The 25,324-nt window shown below is 39.1% G+C and overlaps 1 protein-coding gene and 1 pseudogene across 1 annotated transcript in view; both read right to left on the minus strand.

The window, feature by feature from the left end:
• UIMC1 (ubiquitin interaction motif containing 1) overlaps positions 1–25,324 on the minus strand; it is a 78,234-nt gene that overhangs the window by 7,933 nt on the left and 44,977 nt on the right. The window contains exons 9-10 of the mRNA XM_070415093.1: positions 22,339–22,442; positions 19,278–19,428 (exon numbers count right to left, since the gene is read on the minus strand). Of these exons, the coding sequence (XP_070271194.1) occupies positions 19,278–19,428; positions 22,339–22,442 (255 nt within the window). The remainder of the gene's footprint in view (positions 1–19,277; positions 19,429–22,338; positions 22,443–25,324) is intronic.
• On the minus strand, positions 7,986–8,772 carry LOC139010532 (large ribosomal subunit protein uL24-like; annotated as a pseudogene).

Raw genomic sequence — 25,324 nt, forward strand, 5'->3', positions numbered from 1 at the left:
ACTATTGCACTTAGCACATTTCTGTTGTTATTTGTTTGTATGTCAGTCTCCTTTCTACATCATGCAACTTTCTCAATTTAGAGATTCTGAGTTTTGCTTTGATCTCTTCAGCATCCTCAGCAAAATCTAGCACATATTAGACACTAATAAATATTTGCCAATTAAATCATAGCAATGGATTCAAGGGGGGAAAAAGAGCTCTTGTTTTTGAGGACCTGCTCTGTACCAGAGACTTTATAAAACTAATCTCAATCCTTAGAACAAAATCCTACAAGGCATATGTCATTATCTGTATTTTATAGATGATGAAATATTAAATACCTGATCAAGATCACAAAGCCAAAACAACAACAACAAACCCCAATACAAATCTGACTTAAAAGAAGCATATGTTCTTCTATAAGAGCAGGCTGCCTCTCCTGGGAAATAAAAGGGTAAAGGATGGGAAGAGAAAAAGTGGTAAGTAGTAAGTGAGTAGGCAGGTAGAAAAGAATCTGAGGGGAGAGACTTGGCAGATTGCTGGGAACCACATGCTAATTCTATTATTTAATGTTAGAATAAGGACGGACCAGTATAAGTTTACAAAGGAACGGAAAAGTTGCTCTTAAAGGAGCTTCCAACTCCAGTTTATGAGGGTTGGGACAGTCACTTCAACTAGTGGCAGGCAGAGAATTCAATATGAAACTGAAATCCAAAACCCTTGCTGCTGATGACAACAGCCAAAGATTTCAAAAGGGAACAATGGAGTCTGAGAACAACTACCAGAAAGACAACCACCAGGCAAGGTAAGCAAAATGGAGGAGAGGAAGGATGTCACTAAGACCTGAGAGATGGAAACACCCTAAGGAGCTGCGCTATGGACTTGCCTTGGCACGGTTAAGACAAAAGGAAGCAGTAATGCCTGGTGGAATAAAGTACACTAACTTTAGAGTTGGACAAAATGGTGTCCAAATTGGGACTCTACTAGCTATTCACCATAGGCAAATAACTTAACCTGAGTATTAGTTTGACTTATCTACAAAATGAGATGATACAGCATCTACTCTCATGAGTTTTGGTAAGAATCACATCAGATAATCCAAATAAGTTGTAAGAGTTTCCAGCCCACAGAAAGCACTCAGCAAACATAGGTTGTTAATTGTAATTATCATTATTATTCCTCCAGTCTTATTTTTTAGCCTTAGCCAAATATTTAAACCCATCCTTAGGTTATCAGCCTGACTAAAATTTGGGTTAGGTCTTACTTTTAAATGGTTCCCATACTGATTTGTACAAACAGAATGAACAGCAAATAATCAAAGAATTATAGAACAATTATTAATACTATGTAAATATCAGCACATTTGTTTCCAAAAATCCAAAGACAGGCAATCACAAATAAAACATATGGCCTACAACTATAACAGTGAAACAAATGGCTCCTTGAGGAGTAGAAATTATATATACAAAGAAGAGAGATTTGTCATCTTCAATTTATCTCCCTCAACCTCAAAACCACCTCAGCAGAAAATAACAGGAGGCCACAGACTTGTGTATGTTCCTATTAAAAGTGCCCCTCCCCCAGCCAGGCACTTCCTCAGTGGGCTGTAAGAGGAAGAAGGAAAGGTGCACTTCACCTGCATGCTGCCTGCCTCAATGCTGCTGACCTCCCCTAAGAAACTAGCCTAATAGCAATGTGGCTATTTAAATTTAAATCTTAATTAGAATCTATACTAATAAAAGCATAACATGCTAATTAGACCAGCGGCCGAATGACCTTCTGGACATCCTTTCCAACAACTTTCTGGACGAAGCCGCAGCGGCAAGGCCGAAGCAGAGGCTGAGGCAGAAGTGGTTAGCGGTGATCAGGCAGGCAGACAGAGTGGTTAGGAGCGATCAGGCAGGCAGGCGAGCAGTTAGGGGCGATCAGGCAGGCAGGCGAGCGGTTGGGGGCGATCAGGCAGGCAGGCGAGTGGTTGGGGCAATCAGGCAGGCAGGCAGAGTGGTTAGGAGCGATCAGGCAGGCAGGCGAGTGGTTAGGAGAGATCAGACAGGCAGGCAGAGGCGGTCAGGGGTGATCAGGCAGGCAGGCAAAGTGGTTAGGGGCAATCAGGCAGAGGGGTTAGGGGTGATCAGGCATGCAGGCGAGTGGTTAGTGGTGATCAGGCAGGAAGGCGAGGGTTAGGGGCAATCAGGCAGGCAGGCAAGTGATTAGGGGCAATTAGGCAGGCAGGCAGAGGGGTTAGGGGTGATCAGACAGGCAGGCAGGCGAGCGGTTAGGAGCCAGCGGTCCCGGATTGCAAGAGGGATGTCTGACTGCCAGTTCAGGCCTAAACCAGCAGTTGGATATCCCCCGAGGGGTCCCAGATTGCGAGAGGGTGCAGGCCGGGCTGAGGGACTCCCCTCCCCCCTGCCGTGCATGAATGAATTTCGTGCACCGGGCCTCTAGTTAAATATAATTTAAAATTCAGCTCAGTCCCATGAGCCATATTTCATATGCTCAATAGCCATGTGACTACTGGCTTTCATATTTGACCCCACAAATATAGAACATTTCTGTCATTACAGACAGTTCTATTGGCTAGCACTGCTCCTTTAAGAGATAACTAGGATAAAACTTGCCTTAAGTTTGTTTACCTTGACACCACAAGAAATCCAAGCCTCCCTGGCATCTCTCATCCCCACATAACTCTAATCTGTCATCTGGGAGGGCTTTTCTAATCTGACCCAATCATCCACTCCTACTCTCGAAATGACTCTGCCTTCTGGAATTCCTGTCAGTGATCAACAAACCTGCCCGCCCCCTCCCACCCCACCTCCCCCCATATTCTCAACCTCCTCTGAACATTCTCTTCATCTTCTTGCTCTCACTGAAAGATGGCTGTCCTCTGAGGATACTTCTTTGCCTTGTACCTTCTCAAATACTGGTTTGTTTCTTCTTCCTTACACCACAGTACTACTGACCTGGAGTTGGGGTAGATATCCTCTTCCTCCTCCTTGTTGCTTCCAGCCTACTGGAAAAACCTAGTTTGAAGCACAAATCAGGTGTTACCTCTGCTACCCAACCCTAAAGTAATCATAACCTATTCTCCTGGTCACCTGCCCTCCACCAGCCACCGACACTTCCTGACCATTCACTGAAAATTTTAATATATCACTGTCTTTCTCTTCACCACTCCTGCCATCATTCTTGGTGATTCAATATCTATATATTGTATTACACTGAAGCATATCAAGTTGTAGATTTTATAGGTTTCAACCTAAAGTATGATGCATCGAATGCTCTTGCCTCTCAGTTCCTTGATGACCATCCCAGCCTTTCTCAAGGGGGGTTCTGAGAGAGAAGTAAGCCTAATGCCCTAAGGCATACACTGTATGTGATGAGTTAATCTCTGTCTGCTACATTTAGAATGATTGGTACCAGTTTTGTACCATCATTGAGAGAAGTAGGATAACAATCTGTTCATTATGTTTCGTGATTCCAATGAGAAACCCTGGTTGAGCTTGTCAATAATAATAGTGCCACTTGCAAGCTGACAATTTCAGATGTCCCATTTTCTGATAACCACCACTGTTCTTTTCTGACTCCCTCTAAATATCCTAACTCCAATAATTTCTCAGCCTCTCTAGGATATCTAATTCCAAACTATCACCTTTTTCAGTGTTCTTTACGCTCTTATGTTCTCAATTTCCTTCTTCCCTAAGTTAGATTTCACAGTTATCTAACCATTCCCTTGAGTATTCCCTCAACTTATTTCTAATTTCTTTTGTACTCCCTGGCAAAACCCAATTTTGGTTAAATCCAGCACTCCACCTATTATTTGTTCCTACCTAAGCAGCACAACAGTGCCAACTGGACTCACATTATATTTTAAGTCCACAAACCTCAAGAGGCCCCTCAAGTACTGCCTACCAATCTTACTATGTTTCCATAGTCAGTAAATTCTTGTACTCTCCCATCTTTTCCACTATCCTCATACCTCCAATACCATCCTGACTCTGCTGTCATCATTCTTTTTTGTTTCAATATAAAACTTTATTGAGCTATAATTCACATATATTCAATAGTTTTGAGTATATCCACAGAGTTGTACATCCATCACCACATCAATTTTAGAACATTTTGTTAACTGAAAAAGAAATCTGTTCTTATTAACATTCATTCTCAATTTTCCCCCAAACTCTCAGCTCTAGGCAATCACTAAGCTGTGGATTTGCCTATTCTGGCCATATCCTATAAATGGAATCATACAATATATGGGCTTTTGTAACTGGCTTCCTTCATTTAACGTGTTTTCATGTTATAGCATGTGTCAGTACTTCATTATGTTTTTCTCCACTGTGGTTGCATGTCACATTCCCACCAACAATATACTGGGGTTCCAATTTCTCCATAGTTTTGCCAACATTTGTTATTTTCAGGTTTGTTAATAGCCATCCTACTGGGTATAAGGTATTATTTCATAGCGTTTTTTAACTTTTCATTCTTTAATGACTAATGCTGTTGATCATCTTTTTATGTGCATATCTTCTTTGAAAAAAGTATATTCAACTCCTTTGGTCTAATTGGGTTGTTTTTGTTTTCTCAGTCCATGAGGTATTGAATAATTTAGAGGTCTTAGAAAAACAGCCACTTATCTAATTCCTACTAGTACTTGTGTATAAAATATATAGCTCAATCTTTTCTTTAACAGCTGAAATTTTTACTTAAGCAATATGACAATATATATCAAGAATTTTAAAATAACTCATATCTTCTGACCCGTGAATTATACTTTCGGAATCTACTCTGAGGAATCATGTGAATTTAGATGAGACTGTAAAATAAAGATATTTTATCAAAGCATTATTTATAACAATAAAAAAATTAAATAACCTAATGCTCAAATACAGGATAAAATACTAAGCAGGAATTCAAAATAAAGACTAAAAGGAAATATACTAAAATATCAACTAACTCAGTGGGTAGGAAAGGGGGGGGGGGTGTTGGGTGATGATTTCAGATGATTATTTTTCTATGTTGCCAATTTTCTTCAGGGAGCATATACAACTTCTCATTTAAAAATTTGTTTAAATATTGACACCGCAATATTTAAAAAACAAGTCTAGGCAAGGATCAACAGTGACCTTTATCAAGGTTCCTATGAAAGTGAAATGAATGACAACAGGACATAATACAAATATGTGAGCTTTTAAAAATGTTTTATAATATGTACAAAAGAATATATATGCAAACCAATATGCAAACCAACTTAAGAACTAGACATTACCAAAACCAATTAGCTGTGTGCTTCTTCCTGATTCCATCCTTTATCTCCACACAAGCAGCCTTTATTCTCAAAACTGTTATTACTTTGCTCTTATACCACACAGTTTTACCATAAATTCTTAAAACAATATATTGACTATCATATTGGATTTAGTATTCTCAAACTTTTTTTAATCTGAACTTTCATGGATGACTCTTTGGAGCATAAGCTTTTGAATTAAAGCTGACTGTATATCCCAACTCTAGCTGCTTTCTAAGTACTGTATGTGATCTTGGGAAATTATTTTCCTGTCAAGCCTCAGTTTCCTCTTTTATAAAAGTGGAATAATATCTGCTTCAAAAGGTTGTTCTGAGAATTAAAACAGAATGTACAAAAAGCATAGTTCCTAGTATATAATCGGTGCTCATAACTGGTAGCTATTGTTGGTTACAATTAGGTATGATTTACAAAGATTTGGCAAATTAAGTCCTTTTGCTTAATGGAAAAATAACATCTTGCTATTAAGAGTTTCCTTTATATTAGGCCCTTAGAAAATTCCTTATTAGCAAGTCAGTCTATGAATGGTCAATCTCCACAGCCACCACAGAAGTAATTCTAATCGTTTGTTTGATCCTTTGACTTTGCACATATGCTTTTACAGAGGTGACTTATGTCACATTGACCCAGTTTACTAGGAAATAGTCTGAATCCATCATACTGTTTCTTCCAGGTAATTGAAAAGCTGACAAGATCAAGTCTGATGAGATAAGATTCCATGTTTCCATTCAGGGGTGTCCTCAGACTTTGCCCTGACTATGTATATCCCCGTCTCCACATATGGAAAGGCAGATAGAACATAATAATGAAGAACGCTAGCTCTGGAGTCAGGGAGACCTGGGCACGGGCCCCAGCTCTGCTTATTAACTGACTAGAGGCCTGTTGCACGAAAAGATTCGTGCAATAGGCCTTCCCTTCCCCTGGCTGCCGGCACCGGTTTTCCTCCGGCACCCGGGACCCAGGCCTTCACTCCGGCCGGAGCCGCCGTCAAGCCTTCGCTGCTTCGGCCAGAGTCACTGCTGCAGCCGGAGCCACCTTCAAGCCTTCGCTGCTCCGGCCGGAGCCACCTTCAAGCCTTCGCTCCGCCAGAGCCATCTTCAGTCTTTGCTCCGCCGCTTTGTGCCTTCGTATGCAAATTAACTGCCATTTTTGTTGGCGGTTAATTTGCACATCTCGCTGATTAGCCAATGGGAGGCGTAGCGAAGGTATGGTCAATTACCATGTTTGTCTATTATTAGATAGGATGCTGGACAAGTACTGAACTTCTCTGATACCAGTTTCCTCACAGGTAAATTGGAGATAACAATAACACCTGTAAGGTAATTATAGTCCTGACAGTTCTAAAGGAGATGACTGATCTAATATTAATTCCTTGAACTTTCTTTCTTAACATGCTCTAAATCAGCAATTTTCAACCCTTTTCATCTCATGGCACACATAAACTAATTATTAGAATTCTGCAGCACACCAAAAATATATTTTTTGTCGATCTGACAGAAAAATAGGTATAATTTTTATTCATTCACACATGACGGCTACTGTTGTGTTGGCTGTTGTCATTTTTTATTTGACAATCTAAGAGAAAAGAGGTCAGTGCCTCTGACTAAATAGTCAGGTATTGATGATTTTTAAATTCTTGCAGCACACCAGTTGAAAATCATTGTTCTAGGTGTCTAAATTAAAAGGTATGACTAGATCATAAAGTAAAGAGAACTTCTTTAAAGTGGTTTTTAGCTGTTAATATTCTTTTAACACATAATACTTTGGGTATTAACTCAGGTGTTAATAAGAGCTATTTTATTTTTCAAGGAAGGAATACACACACTTAGCAGAAAAAAAATTGCTAAAAGAAATCCTGAGGCCTGGCTCTTCAACAGCAAGGCACAGTGAGTAGAAGTAAGCAAAGACAGTCAATATTGAGGAACAAGATGGGAACAGCAAAGGCACTGAGGACTCAAGAAGACACAGATTACATTCAGACTGCCGTTTCACATACATCATACAGCAACTTTATTGATGCACCACAGTGGAGCTGCTTATGAGGAAATGTTCCACAGAGAGGTTGAACAAAAGTTTTCAGAAGACAACTAAGATGACCCCTATATCAGGCCACCACTTCCTATCTCTTAGCTTCCTCCTTCCATCATCAATGGCAATGAATTCTTTACTCTTTCTCCTTGCTGCTCACTCCCCTTCTTAATTCTGGATGGATTCTAATACTCTTTTTCTCGTATCAGTGCCACTTCTATTCACACCGATTAGATCTTTCTGCAGGATCAGCACCACTTCTGCTTCAAGAAATAAAAGCTTTGACAGCATTCACACAAGTAGGGGGTTGCTGCCCCAGCTGCATAAATCTGGAAACTTGGTAAAAACTGATAGGTGGGTGGGAAAATTTTGGAAAGCACCTTCAAAGCAAAAGGCAATTGCCTTATAAAGAACTCATATAAACTGATAATAAAAATACTAAGAAACTGCCCTAGCCCGTTTGGCTTAGTGCAGCAGTTCTCAACCTGTGGGTCGCGACCCCTTTGGTGGTCGAACGACCCTTTCACAGGGGTTGCCTAAGACCATCCTGCATATCAGATATTTACATTACGATTCATAACAGTAGCAACATTACAGTTATGAAGTAGCAACGAAAATAATTTTATGGTTGTGTCACAACATGAGGAACTGTATTTTTTTTTTCAGTTTAAGTTTTTAATGAAAGTTGTATATAATATTACTTTATTCCTGCATCTTCTCAATTGTTTCTTCCTTGTATTTTCCCTTTTCCTTTCCTACTTGGCGAGATTTGGCTTTACGTTTGAGAATCTTTTTGCGGTCTTTGTCCAGCTTTAGTCTAGTGATAACCACCTTGCTGGGGTGAATGCCCACATGAACAGTTGTCCCATTAGCTTTCTCCCGTTGCACTTGTTCAATGTAGATGACGTATTTCTTCCTGTAAACCTGGACTACTTTGCCAATTTGCTGCCCTTTGTAATGTCCTCAAACAACCTGAACCTCGTCATCTTTTCGGATGGGCATGGACCGAACATTGTACTTCTGTCTCAGCTCTTTGGAAAGAGGAGATGACATGATCTTCCTTCGAATCTGGGAAGGTGCATTGAAATGCCTTTTACGGTTCTTGCTCCGGTCAGAAGTCACAAAGAAGTTGAACTTCATTTTGACCGCTGGCGCTCCTACGATGGCCGCAAGAGGGAAGAGCCATGAAGGGCCAGAAGGTTGAGAACCACTGGCTTAGTGGATAGAGCATCGGCCTGCGGATTGAAGGGTCCCGGGTTTGATTTGGGTTTGATTCCGATCAGGGGCACATGCCCGGTTTTGGGCTTGATCCTGAGTAGGTGGCGTGCAGGAGGAAGCTGATCAATGATTATCTCTCATCACTGATGTTCTCTCTCTCTCCCCCTCTCCCTATCTGAAATCAATAAAAACATATTTTTTAAAAATAAAAAATACTAAGAAACCAAGTTCAGAGAACACAAAGAGGATTTCAACTTTACTACTAACTTTACTACAAAGAAATATAAAGTATAATGAAATTTCATCGATTATCAGAAATATGCCATGCTTTTTAAAAAAATAATATTTCTCAGTATTTGGAATGGTATGGTAAGAGGAACACTTATTTGCTACTAGTGAGAATTTAAATGAGTAATACCTTCCAATAAAGCAATCTAAAAACTTTATATATATAATCCAGTAATTCCACTTTTAGTAAGCCCGTTTAAAGAAATAACTCTTATCAGAAATTCAGACAATTTATACATTTCAAGGCTCATTGCTATTGTAGATCCAAACTTTTAATAGAAATAAAAATGTAAAAACCCATGCTTGATATTAGGGAACACTGAAGTAAGAATCTGTCCTTTTTCTTACCACAGCCCTGTGAATCAGAAGTAATCCCTTCCTCCTCTGTGAGTGGTTCGGGCCTCTGTTTTAGCACTTCAACTGATTTGTATCGTACTAAGTTGTGCCCAAGTCTGTTTGCCTCACTGAATTGTGAATTCCCTGAATACAAATTTGAGGTCCCATCCAGCTTTATACCATATCCCTAATCACCTCTCAAGCACCTCCTGTCCCCCAGTACTAATAGCAGGACACAAACATTTTTGTTAAGTTGAATCACTGTACAAAGCAAATTAATCAATGGCTTCAGAGATAGTATAATTTTATACACATAAAGAGATCTTGCCCTAAAAGGTTTTGCTCAGTGGTTGAGTGTAGGACTGCTGACCGAAGGGTCTGAGGTTCAATTCTAGGTCAAGGCCTCATATCTGGATTGTAGGTTCCCGCCCCGCCCCCCCCACAACTTTCCACTACCTCTTAAAAAACAAACAAACAAACAAACAAACAAAACCCTCAACTTTCAGGCAGCAACCCCAGGTCACATCCCTGATTCTAAAAGACTCCAGCCTAGCAATTGCTCAATAAAGCTGTGTATAGAAACATTTTTTTAAAAAGACAAGGCAAACACAATATTCATTACTAACCTAATTTTACCATAATTTGGAATAAACTCAATTCCAAGAGATTATAGGAATGAGGATTAACAGAAAAAAAGAAAAAGCCTATCTGTTGAATAGAGACAAGTAAAGTCAAAAGATGGAGAAAGACATCAGCTCTGCCTGAAGCCTATACCAGACTTCTCAATTACTATGCAAACTTTCTCTTTTTTGCTTAAGGTTACTTAATTATATCTCCAACATTTGCATCTGAAAGAGTCCTACATACTACAGTGGGGTAAGCATACAAAGTTATTTTACAGGTGGAAAAAACTTTGCCCCATATTAACTCATAAAACTCAAGTTACATTTGTTGTTCTCCAACTGCCTACCATTCCATTTCATACTGCCCCGCACTATAACCACATTAAATTGCTTGCTTTTTCCTGTACACCCTTCACATTCTTTTATTTATGTGATTTTTGTCTACTGTTCTTTTACATTAATGCCCTTCCCTCTTAATCTCTAATCACATTTCCTCTGAAACAGCAAGGATTTTATCTGTATGTCCCTTAGTAGATTTGACCTTGTATTACAGTTATTTATGTGCATATCTTATCTACCCAACTGCTCTGTGTTTGGACTTGTGTATCTCCCCACAGGTCAGTCTGTCTCCCAAATCCATGTTATTTCTATTAAACCTATGCTATTTCCCAAGAGCACTGAGTTAACACCTCTTTAGTTAGGTATCAATAGCAATACATTTAACCTAATTGTCCTGGGTACCACAAAAGCCATATTAATATAAGTGAGAGACTGAATGGGGTACAAATTACATTCAGGTAGGCAAATACAGGTATATATTAAAGAAAAAAATCAATTTTGTCCAATTAAAGAAATGATTTTTGCTGAGTCACCCAAGTCAAGCCTATTTTAGGCCTGAGTCCTTTTCTGTTAGCTCCACCCACCCACTTACAGACCATTATTTTCCCAGGAGATATCCATGAAGAGATAATCACTCCTGGCAGTATCCTGACTCTAAGCCACACCCCTGTGAATTAGCCTGGAGGTGTACACAGTTAATGCCTTCAGCTTCCCTAACTCTCCAATGATCTATTTCTCACTAGTTTATTCTTACCACTTTGACAATCAGATTGCTTTTCCCTGCCTTACATCTTTCCCTTAACTCTATCTGGCTGACATCTTAACACAGACCTCACCGAGACTACACAGGCAAAAATAATATTCAATAATAAAAGCAGCTATCATTTATTGAATACCTATTACAAGCTAGACACAGTACTAGGTACTTTATAAAGTGTCTCTGAGTCTCATGACAATCCTAATGATATCAAACTAATTTTACAAGCCAGGCACCTGATCCCCAAAGAGGTAAGGCAATTTCTCAAATATTACCCAGATGACAAGTATTACAGCTCCACCTAGTTCCACAGCCCATGTTTCTCTCACTCTATCATACTGCCAAAAATAAAATAGTGGCTGTTCTCCAGCTTCCACCCTTGTCCCCAATCCCAACAATCTATTCCACAGCAGCCTGAGTGATTCTTTGCTCAAATATTAATTCATTATTTGCTCAAATCCTTCCAATGGTTCCTCCTTTGCTCAGAGTAGAAACTGAAGTCCTTACTATGGCCTAAGAGCCCTGTTCACTTGTCTCCTCCCCAATTACCTATCTGGTCTCGTTGTTTATCTCTCCTTTAGTTATTCCACTACAGCCACACTGGCTTCTTTGTCATTCCTCATACATACCAAGCCTGCTCACACCTTAGGGTCTTTGCACTTACTATTCCATCTGCCTGTAACACCCTCTCCCTTCCACCTCGAAATCCTCTTAGCTTATTCCCTCACTTCTTTTCTCTTGCTCAAATGTCACCACCTATTTTTTTATTATTAACTAGATGTCCGGCACACAAAATTCATGCGCGGGTATGGTCCCTAGGCCTTGCCTGCGATCAGAGCCATCCTCCCCAGCTGCCCACAGCCAGCCCCGCCCCCACCCCTAGTTCCCCATTTGCCATCGGGGAATAGGTGCCTGTCAGCTAGGGGAAGGGACCAAGAGGTTGGCTGTTCCTGCCCGCTCACCGGCTTTGCCTCTGCAGCGGGTGGCCATTAGGCAATCGGAGCCTGCCAGCCCGGAAAAGGGACCAAGAGGTGAGGTGGTCAGTGCACCTCATAGTGACTGGTCCAGTGGTTTTTCTGGTCATACTGCCTTTAGGGTCAATTTACATATTATCCTTTTATTAATAGGACTGAATTTACTGGGATGACATTGGTTAACAGAGCCATATAGGTTTCAAGTGTACAATTCAATAAAACATCATCTACACACTGCATCATGCGCCCACCACCCCAAGCAAAGTCCCTTTCGGTCCCCATTTTTCCCCCTTTGCCAACCTCCACCTAGCCCCCATCCCTTTTCCCTCTCTCACCACATCGTTGTCTGGGTCTATGTGTTATCCTATATAATAAATAGGTAATATGCAAATTGACCCTCACGCCCTCACGCCACAAGATGGCCACCCCCAAGTCATCACAAGATGGACGCCCCCACGTCGTCACAAGATGACTGCCACAAGATGGCCACCCCACGTCATCACAAGATGGCCATCCCCACATCGTCACAAGATGGCCACCATAAAATCGCTGCCCCCACATTGTCACAAGATGGCTGGCAGGGGAGGGCAGTTGGGGGTAATCAGGCTGGCAGGGGAGGGCAGTTGGGAGCGATCGGGCCAGCAGGGGAGTGGCTAGGGGGCTATCAGGCAGGTAGGCAGAGTGGTTAGGAGCCAGCAGTCCCAGATTGTGAGAGTGATGTCCGAGGGGTCCCAGATTGGAGAGGGTGCAGGCTGGGCTGAGAGACACCCCCCCCCCCCCCCCCCCCCCCCGCTGAGTGCACTAATTTCATGCACCGGGCCTCTAGGGTATTTATGTTTTTAGGCTAATTCCTTTACCTTCTTTCATCCAGTGCCCCCAACCCCTTCTCCTCTGACCGCTGTCAATTCCATGTATCCATGCCTGTTTCTATTTGTTCATCATTTGTTTTGTTCATTAGATTCCACATATAAGTGAGATCATATGGTATTTGTTTTTCTCTGACTGACTTATTTCACCAAGCATAATAATCTCTAGGTCCATCATGCTATCCCAAAAGGTATGATTTCCTTTCTTTTTTTACAGCTGCATAGTATTCCATTGTGTAAATGTACCATAGCTTTTTTTTATCTGCTCATCTATTGATCTTGTCTATTATAAGTAATACGGTAATGAACACAGGAGTACATATATTCTTTCAAATTCGTATTTTGGGATTCTTGGGATACATTCCCAGAAGTGTGATTGCTAGGTCAAAGGCAGTTCCATTGTTTTAGGAAACTCCATACTATTTTCCACAGTGGCTACACCAGTCTGCATTCTCACCAACAGTAAACAAGGGTTACCTTTTTCCAATCCTTGCCAGCACTTGTTATTTGTTGATTTGTTGATAATAGCCATTCTAGCAGATGTGAGGTGATATCTCACTATGGTTTTAATTTGCATCTCTCTGATGATTAGTGACTTTGAGCATTTTTTCATATGTCTGCTGGCCATCTTTATGTCCTCTCTGGAGAAGTGTCTTTTCAAGTTTAAATTGCTACCTCCTGACCTCAGACTTCCTATCCACCCTTCCTTTCTCTGCTTTCTTTTTTCCTCCAAAATACTTATCATCAGTTGACATATGTTTATTGTCAGTATCCCACTACTAGAATATAAGCCCTTTGGGACTCTGTATATTCTGTTTACGGTATCTGTTATACAGTAGGTTGAGTAAATGAAGAGCCTTAGTCTTCCTAGGTGTTTAAATAAAAAAATAGCAGGATACAAAATCAACACCCAAAAATCAATGGTTTTTTTATATAACAATACAGACAGTCCTCGGGTTATGTTGGACTCGAAGTACACCGTTTCGTGGTTACATCGCCATCTCCCATTTATTTATAAAAAAAAGAAGTTCCGTCATTTCGACATATGTACTTATGTGCTTTATGTTCTGTTTTGTTTTTATTTACCGCAAGTAAAGGTCGGGAATTGTTATCTTTCTTTTAAATTTTTACTGTTTCACTTCATTACTGTGTGTATGTGCTCCATGTGACTGAAGTAGGTGCTTATGTAGGTGGGTTCCGACTTATGGCGAAAATCACGTTACATTGCGCAGCAGGGATCTCCGATGTAACCCGAGGATCTACTGTAATAAATTCTCAGAAAGAGAAACTAAACAAACAATCCCATTTACCACTGAAATAAAAAAATTAAGATACTTAAGAATAAATTTAACAAATAAGGCAAAAGACCTATTCTCAGAAAACCATAGGATGTTGAAAAAAGAGACAGAAGAAGATATAAACAAGTGGGAGAATATACCGTGTTCATGGATTGGTATAATCAACATCATTAAAATGTCCATACTACCCAAGGCAATTTACAGATTTAATGCAATCCCTATTAAAATACCGCATACTTCACAGAGCTAGAACAAACAACCCAAAAATTTATATGGAATCAAAAAAGACCCCGAATAGCAGCAGCAATCTTGAAAAAGAAAAACAAAGTTGGAGGAATCACAATGCCAGATTTCAAGTTATACTACAAAGCCACTCTAATCAAAACAACCTGGCACTGGCACAAGAACAGGCATATAAACCAATGAAACAGAACAGAGACCCCAGAAATCAACCCAAGCCATTACACTCAATTAATATTTGACAAAGGAGGCAATAGTGTACAATGGAGTCAAACAGTCTCTTCAATAAATGGTGTTGGGAAAATTGGACAGGTACATACAAAAAAATGAAACTAGACCACTAACACACCATACACAAGAATAAACTCAAAATGGATAAAAGAATTAAATGTAAGTTGTAAAACCATAAAAATCCTAGAAGAAGCTATAGGCAGCAAAACCTCAGACATCTCTCATAGCAATATGTTTACGGGTACAGCTTCTAGGGCAGGGGTGGGCAACCCCTGGCACGTGTGCCAAACATGGCACGCCAGTAACTTTTGCTGGCACGCGAAACCCTCTCTTATAATCTTCCATTTACAATTTTATTCTTAATATCGACTTTTTTATTTTTCAGATAAATTCAGTGTAGGTGCATCTTAGATAAATAAATAATTTTACATAACAAGTTATCTTAAAGACCATAGACATGGATTGACGAGAGAGGGGAAGAGCAATTTCTATGCCTCTGCCTTAACTCTCCCTGCCTTCCTAGATCCAACCAGTGTTTTGGTTTCATCCACATACGCTTGTGAATCTTTGTTCTCAGTGATGAATTTTGTTAAGTCTCGTAATAGGAGTAGCCTGACGCATGAAAGTAGTAGCTCGTGCATATCTCTGAAGGTCACGAAATATAAACATGATGTAAAATCTCTGTCATCAGTGATGCAGCAGCAAAAGTCCCACTGATAATATCAAACGGAGTCATAAAGTTTTCTGTCAGACTATCAGTGTACCTGTATACATTAAAAAATAAATGTATTTTTCATCATCATATACTGTGTTTTTGTCGCTCGAATGAATTTTATTTCTTCTTCAAGGTTCTTCACATACATACACCTTAAGAGATATCAAGTAGGCGTAACATGTTCTCAAAAAATTAGGGTTGGCATGCGGAAGAATTTTGAGTCAGAGATTTTGCTGATTTTGGCACGCACTCACAAAAAGGTTGCTCACCCCTGTCCTAGGGCAAAAAACACTAAGGAGAAAATAAATAAATGGGACTACATCAAAATAAAAAGCTTCTGCACCGCAAAAGAAACCATCAATAAAACAAAAAGAAAACCCACTGTGTGGGAGAACATATTTGTCAATGATACATCTGATAAAGGGTTAATATCCAAAATATATAAGGAACTTATACAACTTAACAAAAGGAAGGCAAACAATCCAATTAAAAAATGGGCAAAGGACCTAAATAGACACTTCTCTAAAGAGGACATACAGATGGCCAAGAGACATATAGAAAAATGTTCAAAGTCACTGATCATCAGAGAAATGCAAATTAAAACAACGAGGTATCACCTCACACCTGTCAGAATGGCTACCATCAATAAATCAACAAATGACAAGTGCTGGCGAGGATGTGGAAAAACGGGAACCCTAGTACACTGCTGGTGGGAATTATGGCTGGTATAAACATTATGAAAAACAGTATGGAGTTTCCTCGCAAAATTAAATATGGAACTGCCATTTGACCCAGCAATCCCACTTCTAGGAATATCCTAAGAATCCTGAAACAGCAATCAGAAAGAACGTATGTACCCCTATCTTCATAGCAGCACAATTTGCAATAGCTAAGAGCTGGAAACAGCCCAAGTGCCCATCAGCAAATGAGTGGATTAAAAAGCTGTGGTACATTTATAACATGGAATACTATGCAGCAGTTAAAAAAAGGAATCGCTTACCCTTTGAGACAGCATGGAAGGACCTGGAGAATATCATGCTGAGTGAAATAAGTCAGTCAGAAAAAGATAAGTATCACATGATCTCACTCATATGTGGAATCTAAGTAACAAAATAAACTGATGAACGGAGTGGATCCAGAGACATGGAAGCATGGAACAGAGTGCAGACTCTCAGAGGGAAAGCCGGGGAGGGTGGGAAGGTGGGAGGTAATCAATCAAAGACCTTGTATGCATATATGCATAACCCATAGACACAGACAATAGGATGCTGAAGACCCGGGTGGAGGACAGGGGCAGGCTGCAGGGGGTCCATGGGAGGGAAAGTGGGGACATACGTAATACTTTCAACAATAAAGATTTATTTAAAAATAAAATGATCTCAAAGACATTTTCCAGAAAGCAAAGGCAAGCTGCCTTTGTCCTAGTCTAGATTAATTTAGCAAATCCTCTTCCCTTAAACAGTGCCTTTAAAGATCGCTCTAATTTTTCCATAGTTGTGAATAGATAGTAATGCCATTGAGCAATGAGTGAACAGCTGAGCCAATGTAACCAGTGTAGTACATATTATAAAAACATAAAACTTACAGCAAAGTTAATCAGACACATATTTAATGATATGCATAATTGTTATTGTGCTGCACAGTAACTAGGCATAAATGGTAGACACTTCATGTAAATGACTCTAATTACTTTTTTTTTTAACACAGGCAAACCAAGCATGTCTAGGATCAGATTCAGAGGAAAACAGGAAGGAGGGTAAAGCTGGATATTTAACTCTGGGAGGTCTCTCTCTTATTCCATATCCTTAGGCACTAGGCTACTGGTCTCCCAACCTGGGTCATGTATTTTCAAGAGTAACTTTTTCCACTCCATATTAAGAGAAGCATCCTTTTACCAAAGGTAAAAAAAAAAATTAGGCTGAAGGCTTGGCCTCTGTCTTCAGATATAAAGCTGAGAGGAACCAGAACAATCACTACTTCTGGCAAGGATGACAGGGGCAGGCAAGCTGGTAGAGAAACCAAATACACAGCAAACTTACTGAGGACCTATGCCAGGCACACTAGTAGGTATTTTACATAATTCCTCTAACTTCCCCACCCTACCTACAGCCCCAAATTCTGTTCCTAGAGAATGGGATAGGTCTAGTGAGGACTCCCTCCTCCAAATTCTCTCATAAGGCCTAAAATGTCACCAGAGAGGGTAATTTAGGTTATTAGCAAGCTAACACCACTAGGAAGATTAAGAGGAAGCTATTGTTTAATGCTGTTTCCCTTGCTTCCTATCTTATCTAACCCACAAGAAGATATAGGGACCCCTACTTTCTTATGGGTTTATCCAAATCTATCCAGCCTTTACAGCCCAGGCTAAGCCTAGCTTCTCAAACTCATTTATTTCTGGACCTCAATGCTGAGTAGGTTGTTGACACAGACAATACCAATTGGGTAAGCATGTTTGGTGAGATACACATGACAGTATCTTCTTTCTCTGGTCACCAAATGCCTAGCCCCAGAATTCTTTCAGCCATTGGAACTCTCTGCTAAAAATCAGACTAAAGAGCTATGTCAAATTAAACTGCATCTAGAATCCTAGGCCTTCAATGCTCTTCTATTAAAAGATGTTGATGACCAGATTTAGGTCTTCACCTTTCATTGTATTTAAGACTACAATGCTATTCATAAAGAACCTTAAACATTATGACAAAATATTTGACCTAGTAATTCTCTATTGTGAGTAGTAACAGCACCTGAAAGTTCTTAAGTACTTACTGTATGCTAGGCACTGTGCTAGGCATTTCCTTAAAATACTCAATCTCACAAAAAACAAATAAGGTCATTACTACTATTACTTGACAGATGAATAAAGGAAAGCTTGGAAACTAGTTAGGGTCACATACTCTAGTGACAGAGGTGGGACTCAACCTCAGATGAATTGAACTCCAGAGCCCCCCTTTTTTACTACCACCCAAACTAGAAATATATCCTTGGAAAATGACCCCAAAATATAGCAACAACTTTAAGCATAGGAAGCTCAGTGCCATGTACATGGCAACTTGAAGCATTCTAAACACAGTTAAGAAAATGGAGGCAATTTGGATTACAAAATATTACATAGGCATTAAAATGTTTTTACATCTAACTTTTAGTGACTCATGAAGGAAATGTTATGCTATAAGTAGAAAAAGCAAAATATAAAACTTTACATTAGTCAAATCTCAACTATATAAAAACTGTCTGCACATGGAAAGACCTAAATTTACTGTTAAATTAAAAAAGACAAGTTACAGAATAATATAGGACTTAGGCCAGTGTTTTCAGTGGGTAGAGCATCAGCCCCGTGCACTGAAGGTCATGGGTTTGATTGTCGGTCAAGGGCACATACCTAGGTTGCAGGTTCAACCCCTGGCCTGATCAGGGCATATGCAGGAGGCAACCAATCAATGTGTCTCTCTCACATTAATGTTTCTCCCCACCCCACCCCCAGCCCTGCCTCTTTCCCTCCCTTCCACTCTCTCTAAAAATCAATGGAAAAAATTACCCTCGGGTGAGGATTAACACACACTCAAAAAAAGGTAACCAATAGCTTCAGGGGGATACAGTAGAGACATGTAGCACATGAATGGAAATTAGAAATATTTTTCAGCTGCTGTCTTTAGGTAAGAGTTTAGTTACACACACACACACACACACACACACACACACGCACACGGCACTTATTTTGAATTGAAAATGGGCAACTCCAGATCTTAGTTCCTCAAGCTCTACAGGAGTCTCAATATTTGAATACATGAATACATAAGTTGAAATGCAAAGTCCATGGCATCGCACTGCATTTTGGCCTACTATGGCAAAGAACAAGTTGAAACATTAAAAAGACAGAAGATTTCCCCCTTCCCCTTCTCCTCAGGTATGTGCCACAAAATAACATACCTGCCAAAATAATAAAGGACATGAAAAGTACTAAAAACTAATTAGACAGAAATCAAAACAAAAAACAACTATAACTTTGAAGAATTGTCTCTTTTTTCTGCACTGTATTGTATAGAATTACAAAACTATCACACAGACAGATAAGTCCTTACCTATATCTTGCCCCACCAGCCCATTACAGTACATGGCATGTCGCTCAATCTTTGTGGGTGGGAAGCCTTTGTCACATAGTGGGCAGGATACCTTGGTACTGGATGAGAAAGTAGAAGGTATTTCCTTCTCAGCATCTTCCCTGTTACCAACCTAAAGAATATGACAAACAGCAATTGTAACAGCTTTACTTTATAAAATAATTTTTCTTTGGGAGAACTGCAAAAACTCCACCCATACTTCATTTACTTTCAGAGACAATACCAATTAGTTTGCAAATTCAAGACTGAGGATTGAGAGATAACAGTCAATAGTTATTCAGTGCCTGCTCCCTATGTACTAAGTACTCTGCATGTAATATTCATTTAATCCTCATAGTGATCTAACAAAGGTATTAACATACCCTTTTTACACATGAGATAAGCATTGTCCAAAATAGTAAAACAAATTGCCCAAAGTTACGGAACAAATAAGTGGCAGAGCTAAAATTTAAACCAAGGACTATCTGGCTCAAAAAACTGAGGGCATTCCTCTCTATCACGCTGCAAGGCACTGTTCTCCTGGGTCAGTATACTGTGTATGCAGTGTTTCAACAGTCTGTATACCAACAGCACCTTAAAGACACTTTTTCAATCTCACAAAAGAACTGTGATATTTTACATGAGACATATATAAGTAGTTAGAAAACAAAAGAACTCTAAGCAAAAGAAGCACAATTAAAATTTAAGAACCTAGGTCTCTGCTTACACCAACAAGACATACCATCTCTCGTGTTTTATGACTTTTGGACTGTTTTAATACAACTAAGACCCAATATTTAAGAAGGCCAAATAAAAATCATTAAGACATTTCTGCTGAAGCCATTTTTTAAAATATGTTTTTTATTGATTTCAAAAAGGAAGGGAGAGAGAAAGATAGAAACATCAATGATGAGAGAGAATCATCAATAGGCTTCCTCTTGCACACTCCCTACTGGGGGTCGAGTCTACAACCGGGCATGTGCCCTGACCAGGAATGAAACCTGGTTCATGGGTCAACGCTCAACCACTGAGCCACACCAGTCAGGCCTGCTGAAGCCATTCTTATATCTTATCTCTCTTGCTCCTCTCCTTGTGCTATTAATAGTCATCATTTTTTTCAATAGTTGCCAGTGTCTCTCAGAGGAAGTTTTATGTTACCTTACAGATCAGAACTGAGAACTCTGCAGTGATTAATTCACCAGTATGCATTAAGCACTGCAGTACTACTGCCTAACACTTGCTTCAAAGGACAGCATGTCCTGTCCAATCAATGTGAAACTGTCCTGCGTAGCCAGTGTTTCCATTTAAAAGCAAAGGCTGTCATTATGCCTTACTACAGGAAAAAAATAAACCATCTTCTAGTACAAGAACAAAACAGGACCAAAATTGCAATGGGTAGATAATTTGAGCTCTGAAACAACTGGGTTTTGGGGTGTGGGGGTTGTCTCTAAGTTTAGGCCATCCTGAAATCTACTGCAGTGAATGTGATCCATCAGAGAGGGAAACAGGTCATCTAAATACCAAATCAAACAGTTTCTACAATTGCCAAAATATGTTGTTTTCAACACATGTTTTATACTTAAAAAGACATATTCTGAAAGGGAAAAAAAGGAAAGATGAAAAAGGAACTAACAATGGTTGAGTTCCTATACTATGCCAGGTTTGACCAAACATTTTCCATAATCATCCCTCACAACAACCCAACTGACAAAGGTGTCTCGAGCTCCAGTATTACAAAAGAGGAAATTGAGGCTTAGAAAGACAAAGTAACCTACTGATCACAAAGTTACTAAGTAGGCAATCTAGACTCAAACCCAGGCCTGTATGATAACAAACCTTCAGTATTTCCATTTTACCATGGTGTGGCAAAAGCAAAAGTCACCCTCATCCACTTTGTTTCTGAAAGCTGACTCTGTCAGGTACTGGGAGACTATATGATCCTGTTATTCTCCTAGAGGAGGTGGGTCTAGAAGTTCTAGGTGTTGTTTATTCCAAGCTTAGTCACTGAGCTTCTTATAAATACAGGTTATTCTGTTCATAAATTTTATAATGAAAAGTCATCTTGTACATGCAAAGCCATTTGAGCAGAGGGGAGAAAATCAAAGATACCAATAATTTGCAAGTAGTCTTGAGGTGTTGAAAGTTAGTGTCGCCTGCGCAGTTACTTGGCCTTCTAAAGTTCACCAAGCACAGAAATATTATATGACATGAATGTCACAGTGTTCACACCCAGTACTATCCTCCTTTGCATTCATCACCAGCTCTATAAAATGTAGATAATGTACCTTCAACTCTTAATGTATTCAAGAGGGAGTAGTCTATTACTCTTATTGTGAAGATAAGACCACTTCCAATCACACTCATAGGCAACCCAGAAGGTTTCTGAACATTTTTATATTAAAATAAGATTTTTCTAGCACAATTAAAATGGTCTATTTATATATTAACTATGGGGGGGGGGGGGTGAGTGGGGAGTGATAAACTGGGGAACTTATATTCAGATATGGGCACAGACAATAGAGTGATGACGGTCTGGGAAGAGTGGGTGTGAAGAGGAGGGGGTCATTGGGAAGAAAAAAAACACACACAAGGGATATCTGTAATACGTTTCAACAATAAAGAAAAGAAATTGAAAACTGTATATATTAACTATAATGGAGGAGCTCCAAGCCAAAAAACAAAAATAAAAAAAATAAAGCAAAGAAACTTTTATCAGGACTATGCCATCAGGGATTAAGTCTCTGCAGAAATACTTCTATTTGTTTTACTACTGTAAAATACTATACAGCCATTTCTCAAAAGAGGCAGCTGGATTCCAAATCTTGATCTCTTACCTTTTAGCCTCAAAAGAAACTTCACTTCAAGAAATGAACTGCCCAACTGATGTGGTTGCGTGTCGACCTATGAACCAGAAGGCCATGGTTTGATTTCTGGTCAGGGCATATGCCCGGGTTGCGGGCTCGATCCCCAGTAAGGGGCATGCAGGAGGCAGAGGGCTACCAACAGAAAGAAAACACTGAGAAAAATTAGAGAGAATATTCACCTCCTTATCTGCCATTATTATTGTTACTTCATCCCGGGTTTCTCTGCTACCTGGAGAGACTTCTCTTTCAACATCAAAAGTTTCTGGGGAACTTAGCTGTGTCTCTGTAATTGAAAAAATATAAATCTCATTAATTTTCATTTTGTACTTTTAGTTAAAAAAACAAACATCTATTTCCCCTAAAGAGTATGATAAAACTGAGGTGGGCAATTTGCTTGATTCTTCATAAAGCTTTACTGAGGCATAATATACATACAATAGAATTCAGCAATTTTCTGTACAGTAAAACCTCAATATAACTGGCTAATTAGGGAGAGGAGGTGTCCATTAAAGCTGAAAGTCCATTATATAATAAAGCAGGTTTTCCAAAAGCATATGTTAAAAAAATTGACAAATTAGTTTACCTGTTTATATTTATGTAGACATGTTTGTGTAATTAAAATTAAGTATGCATAAAAACTTAATTTCATTGAAAAGTTTTCTATATGTATTACTGAAATTTTATATTTATAGGTATAGTAGGTACAGTAAATGTGTGCATTCACCAGTCACCGCAAGTAAACAAATGCACACGACTGGGGCATGGTTTAGCGCACATCAGAACATCGGCATACATTAAAACTGTTGCAGAAAGTCACGCCATTCGACAACAGAACCAATTACCACTGGCAATGCTGTGTGATCACACCCTAATCATTTACCAAACATTGTTTACAATTGGTGACTCTTGGATTTAAATATATAGACTATAGTTGTAAATATGTAATATTTAACTATGTCAGCGAGAAGTTACTAGTTTTTTTTCCAACATATGGCCTATTTGCTATAATTTGTTAAAAAATAAAAATGAATTAACAACAAAAAAAATAACCTGTTAATTTAATTACAAGCAAATTTTGGTTAAAAGCATTTTAAAATTAACAGGGTGTTAATTTTCACATATGACATATGGACCAGAAAATTTGTCCATTAAATCCAAAGTCTGGTAAATCAAGGTCCAAAAAATGGTTTACTGTATATAATTTGATGAGTTTTGACAAATATATACAATTTATACATATACCAGTTATACCATGTAATTACTACCACAATCAAGAGATATAAAACCTGCTCTGGCCCAGCCAGCATGGCCCAGTTGAGCATTGACCTGTGAACCAGGAGATCACGGTTTGATTCCCAGTCAGGACACATGCCAGGGTTTCAGGCTCAATCCCCAGCGTGGGGCCTGTGGGAGGCAACCAATCAATGATTCTCTCTCATCATTAAAGTTTCTGTCCCTCTCTCCCTCTCCCTTTCTCTATGAAATCAATAAAAATATATATTTAAATAAATAAATAAAATAAAACCTGCCCTGGATGTTTTTGCTCAATGGTTAGAGCATCAGTCCAGTACAGAAGGGTCTCAGGTTCGATTCCTGATCAAGGCATGTACCTCGTTTGCAGGTCCAATTCCTGGCCCCCATTTGGGAGGCAACCAATCAATGTTTCCCTCTTACATCCATGTTTTTCTCTCTTTCTCTCTCTTTCTCTCCCCCCGTCCACTCTCTCCAAAAAAATAAATGGAAAAAATGTCCTTGGGAGAGGATTAAAATATATATTAAAAAATCTTTCTAACACCCCAAAAAGTTCTCCCTTTGTACTCAATCCCCTCCTACTTGGCTCCTTGCAATGACCAGTCTACTTTGTGTCGCTATAGTTTTGCTTCTTCTAGAATGTTATACGGTGTGGTCGTCTTTGTGTCTGACCTCTTTCATTTAGTATAGTATTCCACTGTATGGATATTCCAGTTTGTTTATCCATTCATCAATTAATACACTTGTCTTCTTTCCAGCATAGTTGTGCTTTTAAAGTATATTTATTTTGACAAAAAACAAAAACCTGCCAATATAAGTTCTGAAGTAAAAGGAATTATCAGAGATGACAAAAATTAGGGAACAGAAATAGAAAATACATTCTCAAGAAAGATATGCCTTTCTTTTTTTACTTTTTCTTTATTTTTTCAATTTCAATTGACACACAATATTATGTTTCAGATATACCCTCCAGTGATTAGACATTATAAAACCATCCAGAAAAATCTCATGCCCACCTAACACCATACATAGTTAATAGAATATTATTTACTAGGTGTATCAGTTAATAATGAGGATTTTTTTCAATAGGTGGAGTTACACATATGTTGATATATATGCAATTTGATATGTATGCTATTTTGTTGTATTGACAACTAGCTTCAAAACTTCATATGTCGTTTGCCAGTCTGTTCGATGCTTCTCTGCCTCTGTATCTATTTTTGTTCATCAGTTTATAATGTTCTTTATTATCCATAAATGAGTGACAGTGGGAAGGCTGGGGAGGGTTGGGGGGCAGGGGGAGGTAAGAGATCAACCGAAGGACTTGTATGCATGCATATAAGCATAACCAATGGACGCAAGACACTGGGAGTGGGGTGAGGGCATGTGCCCGGGGGGTAGTGGAGGCTGGGGGAAGGTCAACTGGGAAAAAAAGGAGACATATGTACTACTATTTGTAATACTTTAAACAATAAAAAAAAGAAAAGAAACTTCATATGTCAAATTTTCTGAAGGTGTTAACATTATAGATATTTTTACACTTAAAAATATCTAATTTCGTGCCAAAAAAGGAGCATTTGTGGGAAGTTTTAATTCATTACTTTATTTTGAAGAAAAGTGCTGCTGAATACTTCGGGAACCTTATAGTGAACATGCTCAATCTCAAGATACTTGTGAACACTGGTTTAAATGCTTTAAAAGTGATGATTTCGATGTGAAAGACAAAGAACATCCAGGTCAACCGAAAAAGTTTGAAGACCAACAATTACAAGCATTATTGGATGAAGATGTGTATCAAACTCAAAAACAACTTGCAGAAAGATTAAACATTGCTCAGCAAACAATTTCCGATCATTTACAAGCAATGGGAAAGATTTTAAAGGAAGAAAAGTGGGTGCCACATCAACTGAACGA

Source organism: Myotis yumanensis, unplaced genomic scaffold, assembly GCF_028538775.1.
Source record: "Myotis yumanensis isolate MYYU_CA2020_CCGP unplaced genomic scaffold, mMyoYum1.0.hap1 SCAF_5, whole genome shotgun sequence".
NCBI classification, from domain to species: domain Eukaryota; kingdom Metazoa; phylum Chordata; class Mammalia; order Chiroptera; family Vespertilionidae; genus Myotis; species Myotis yumanensis.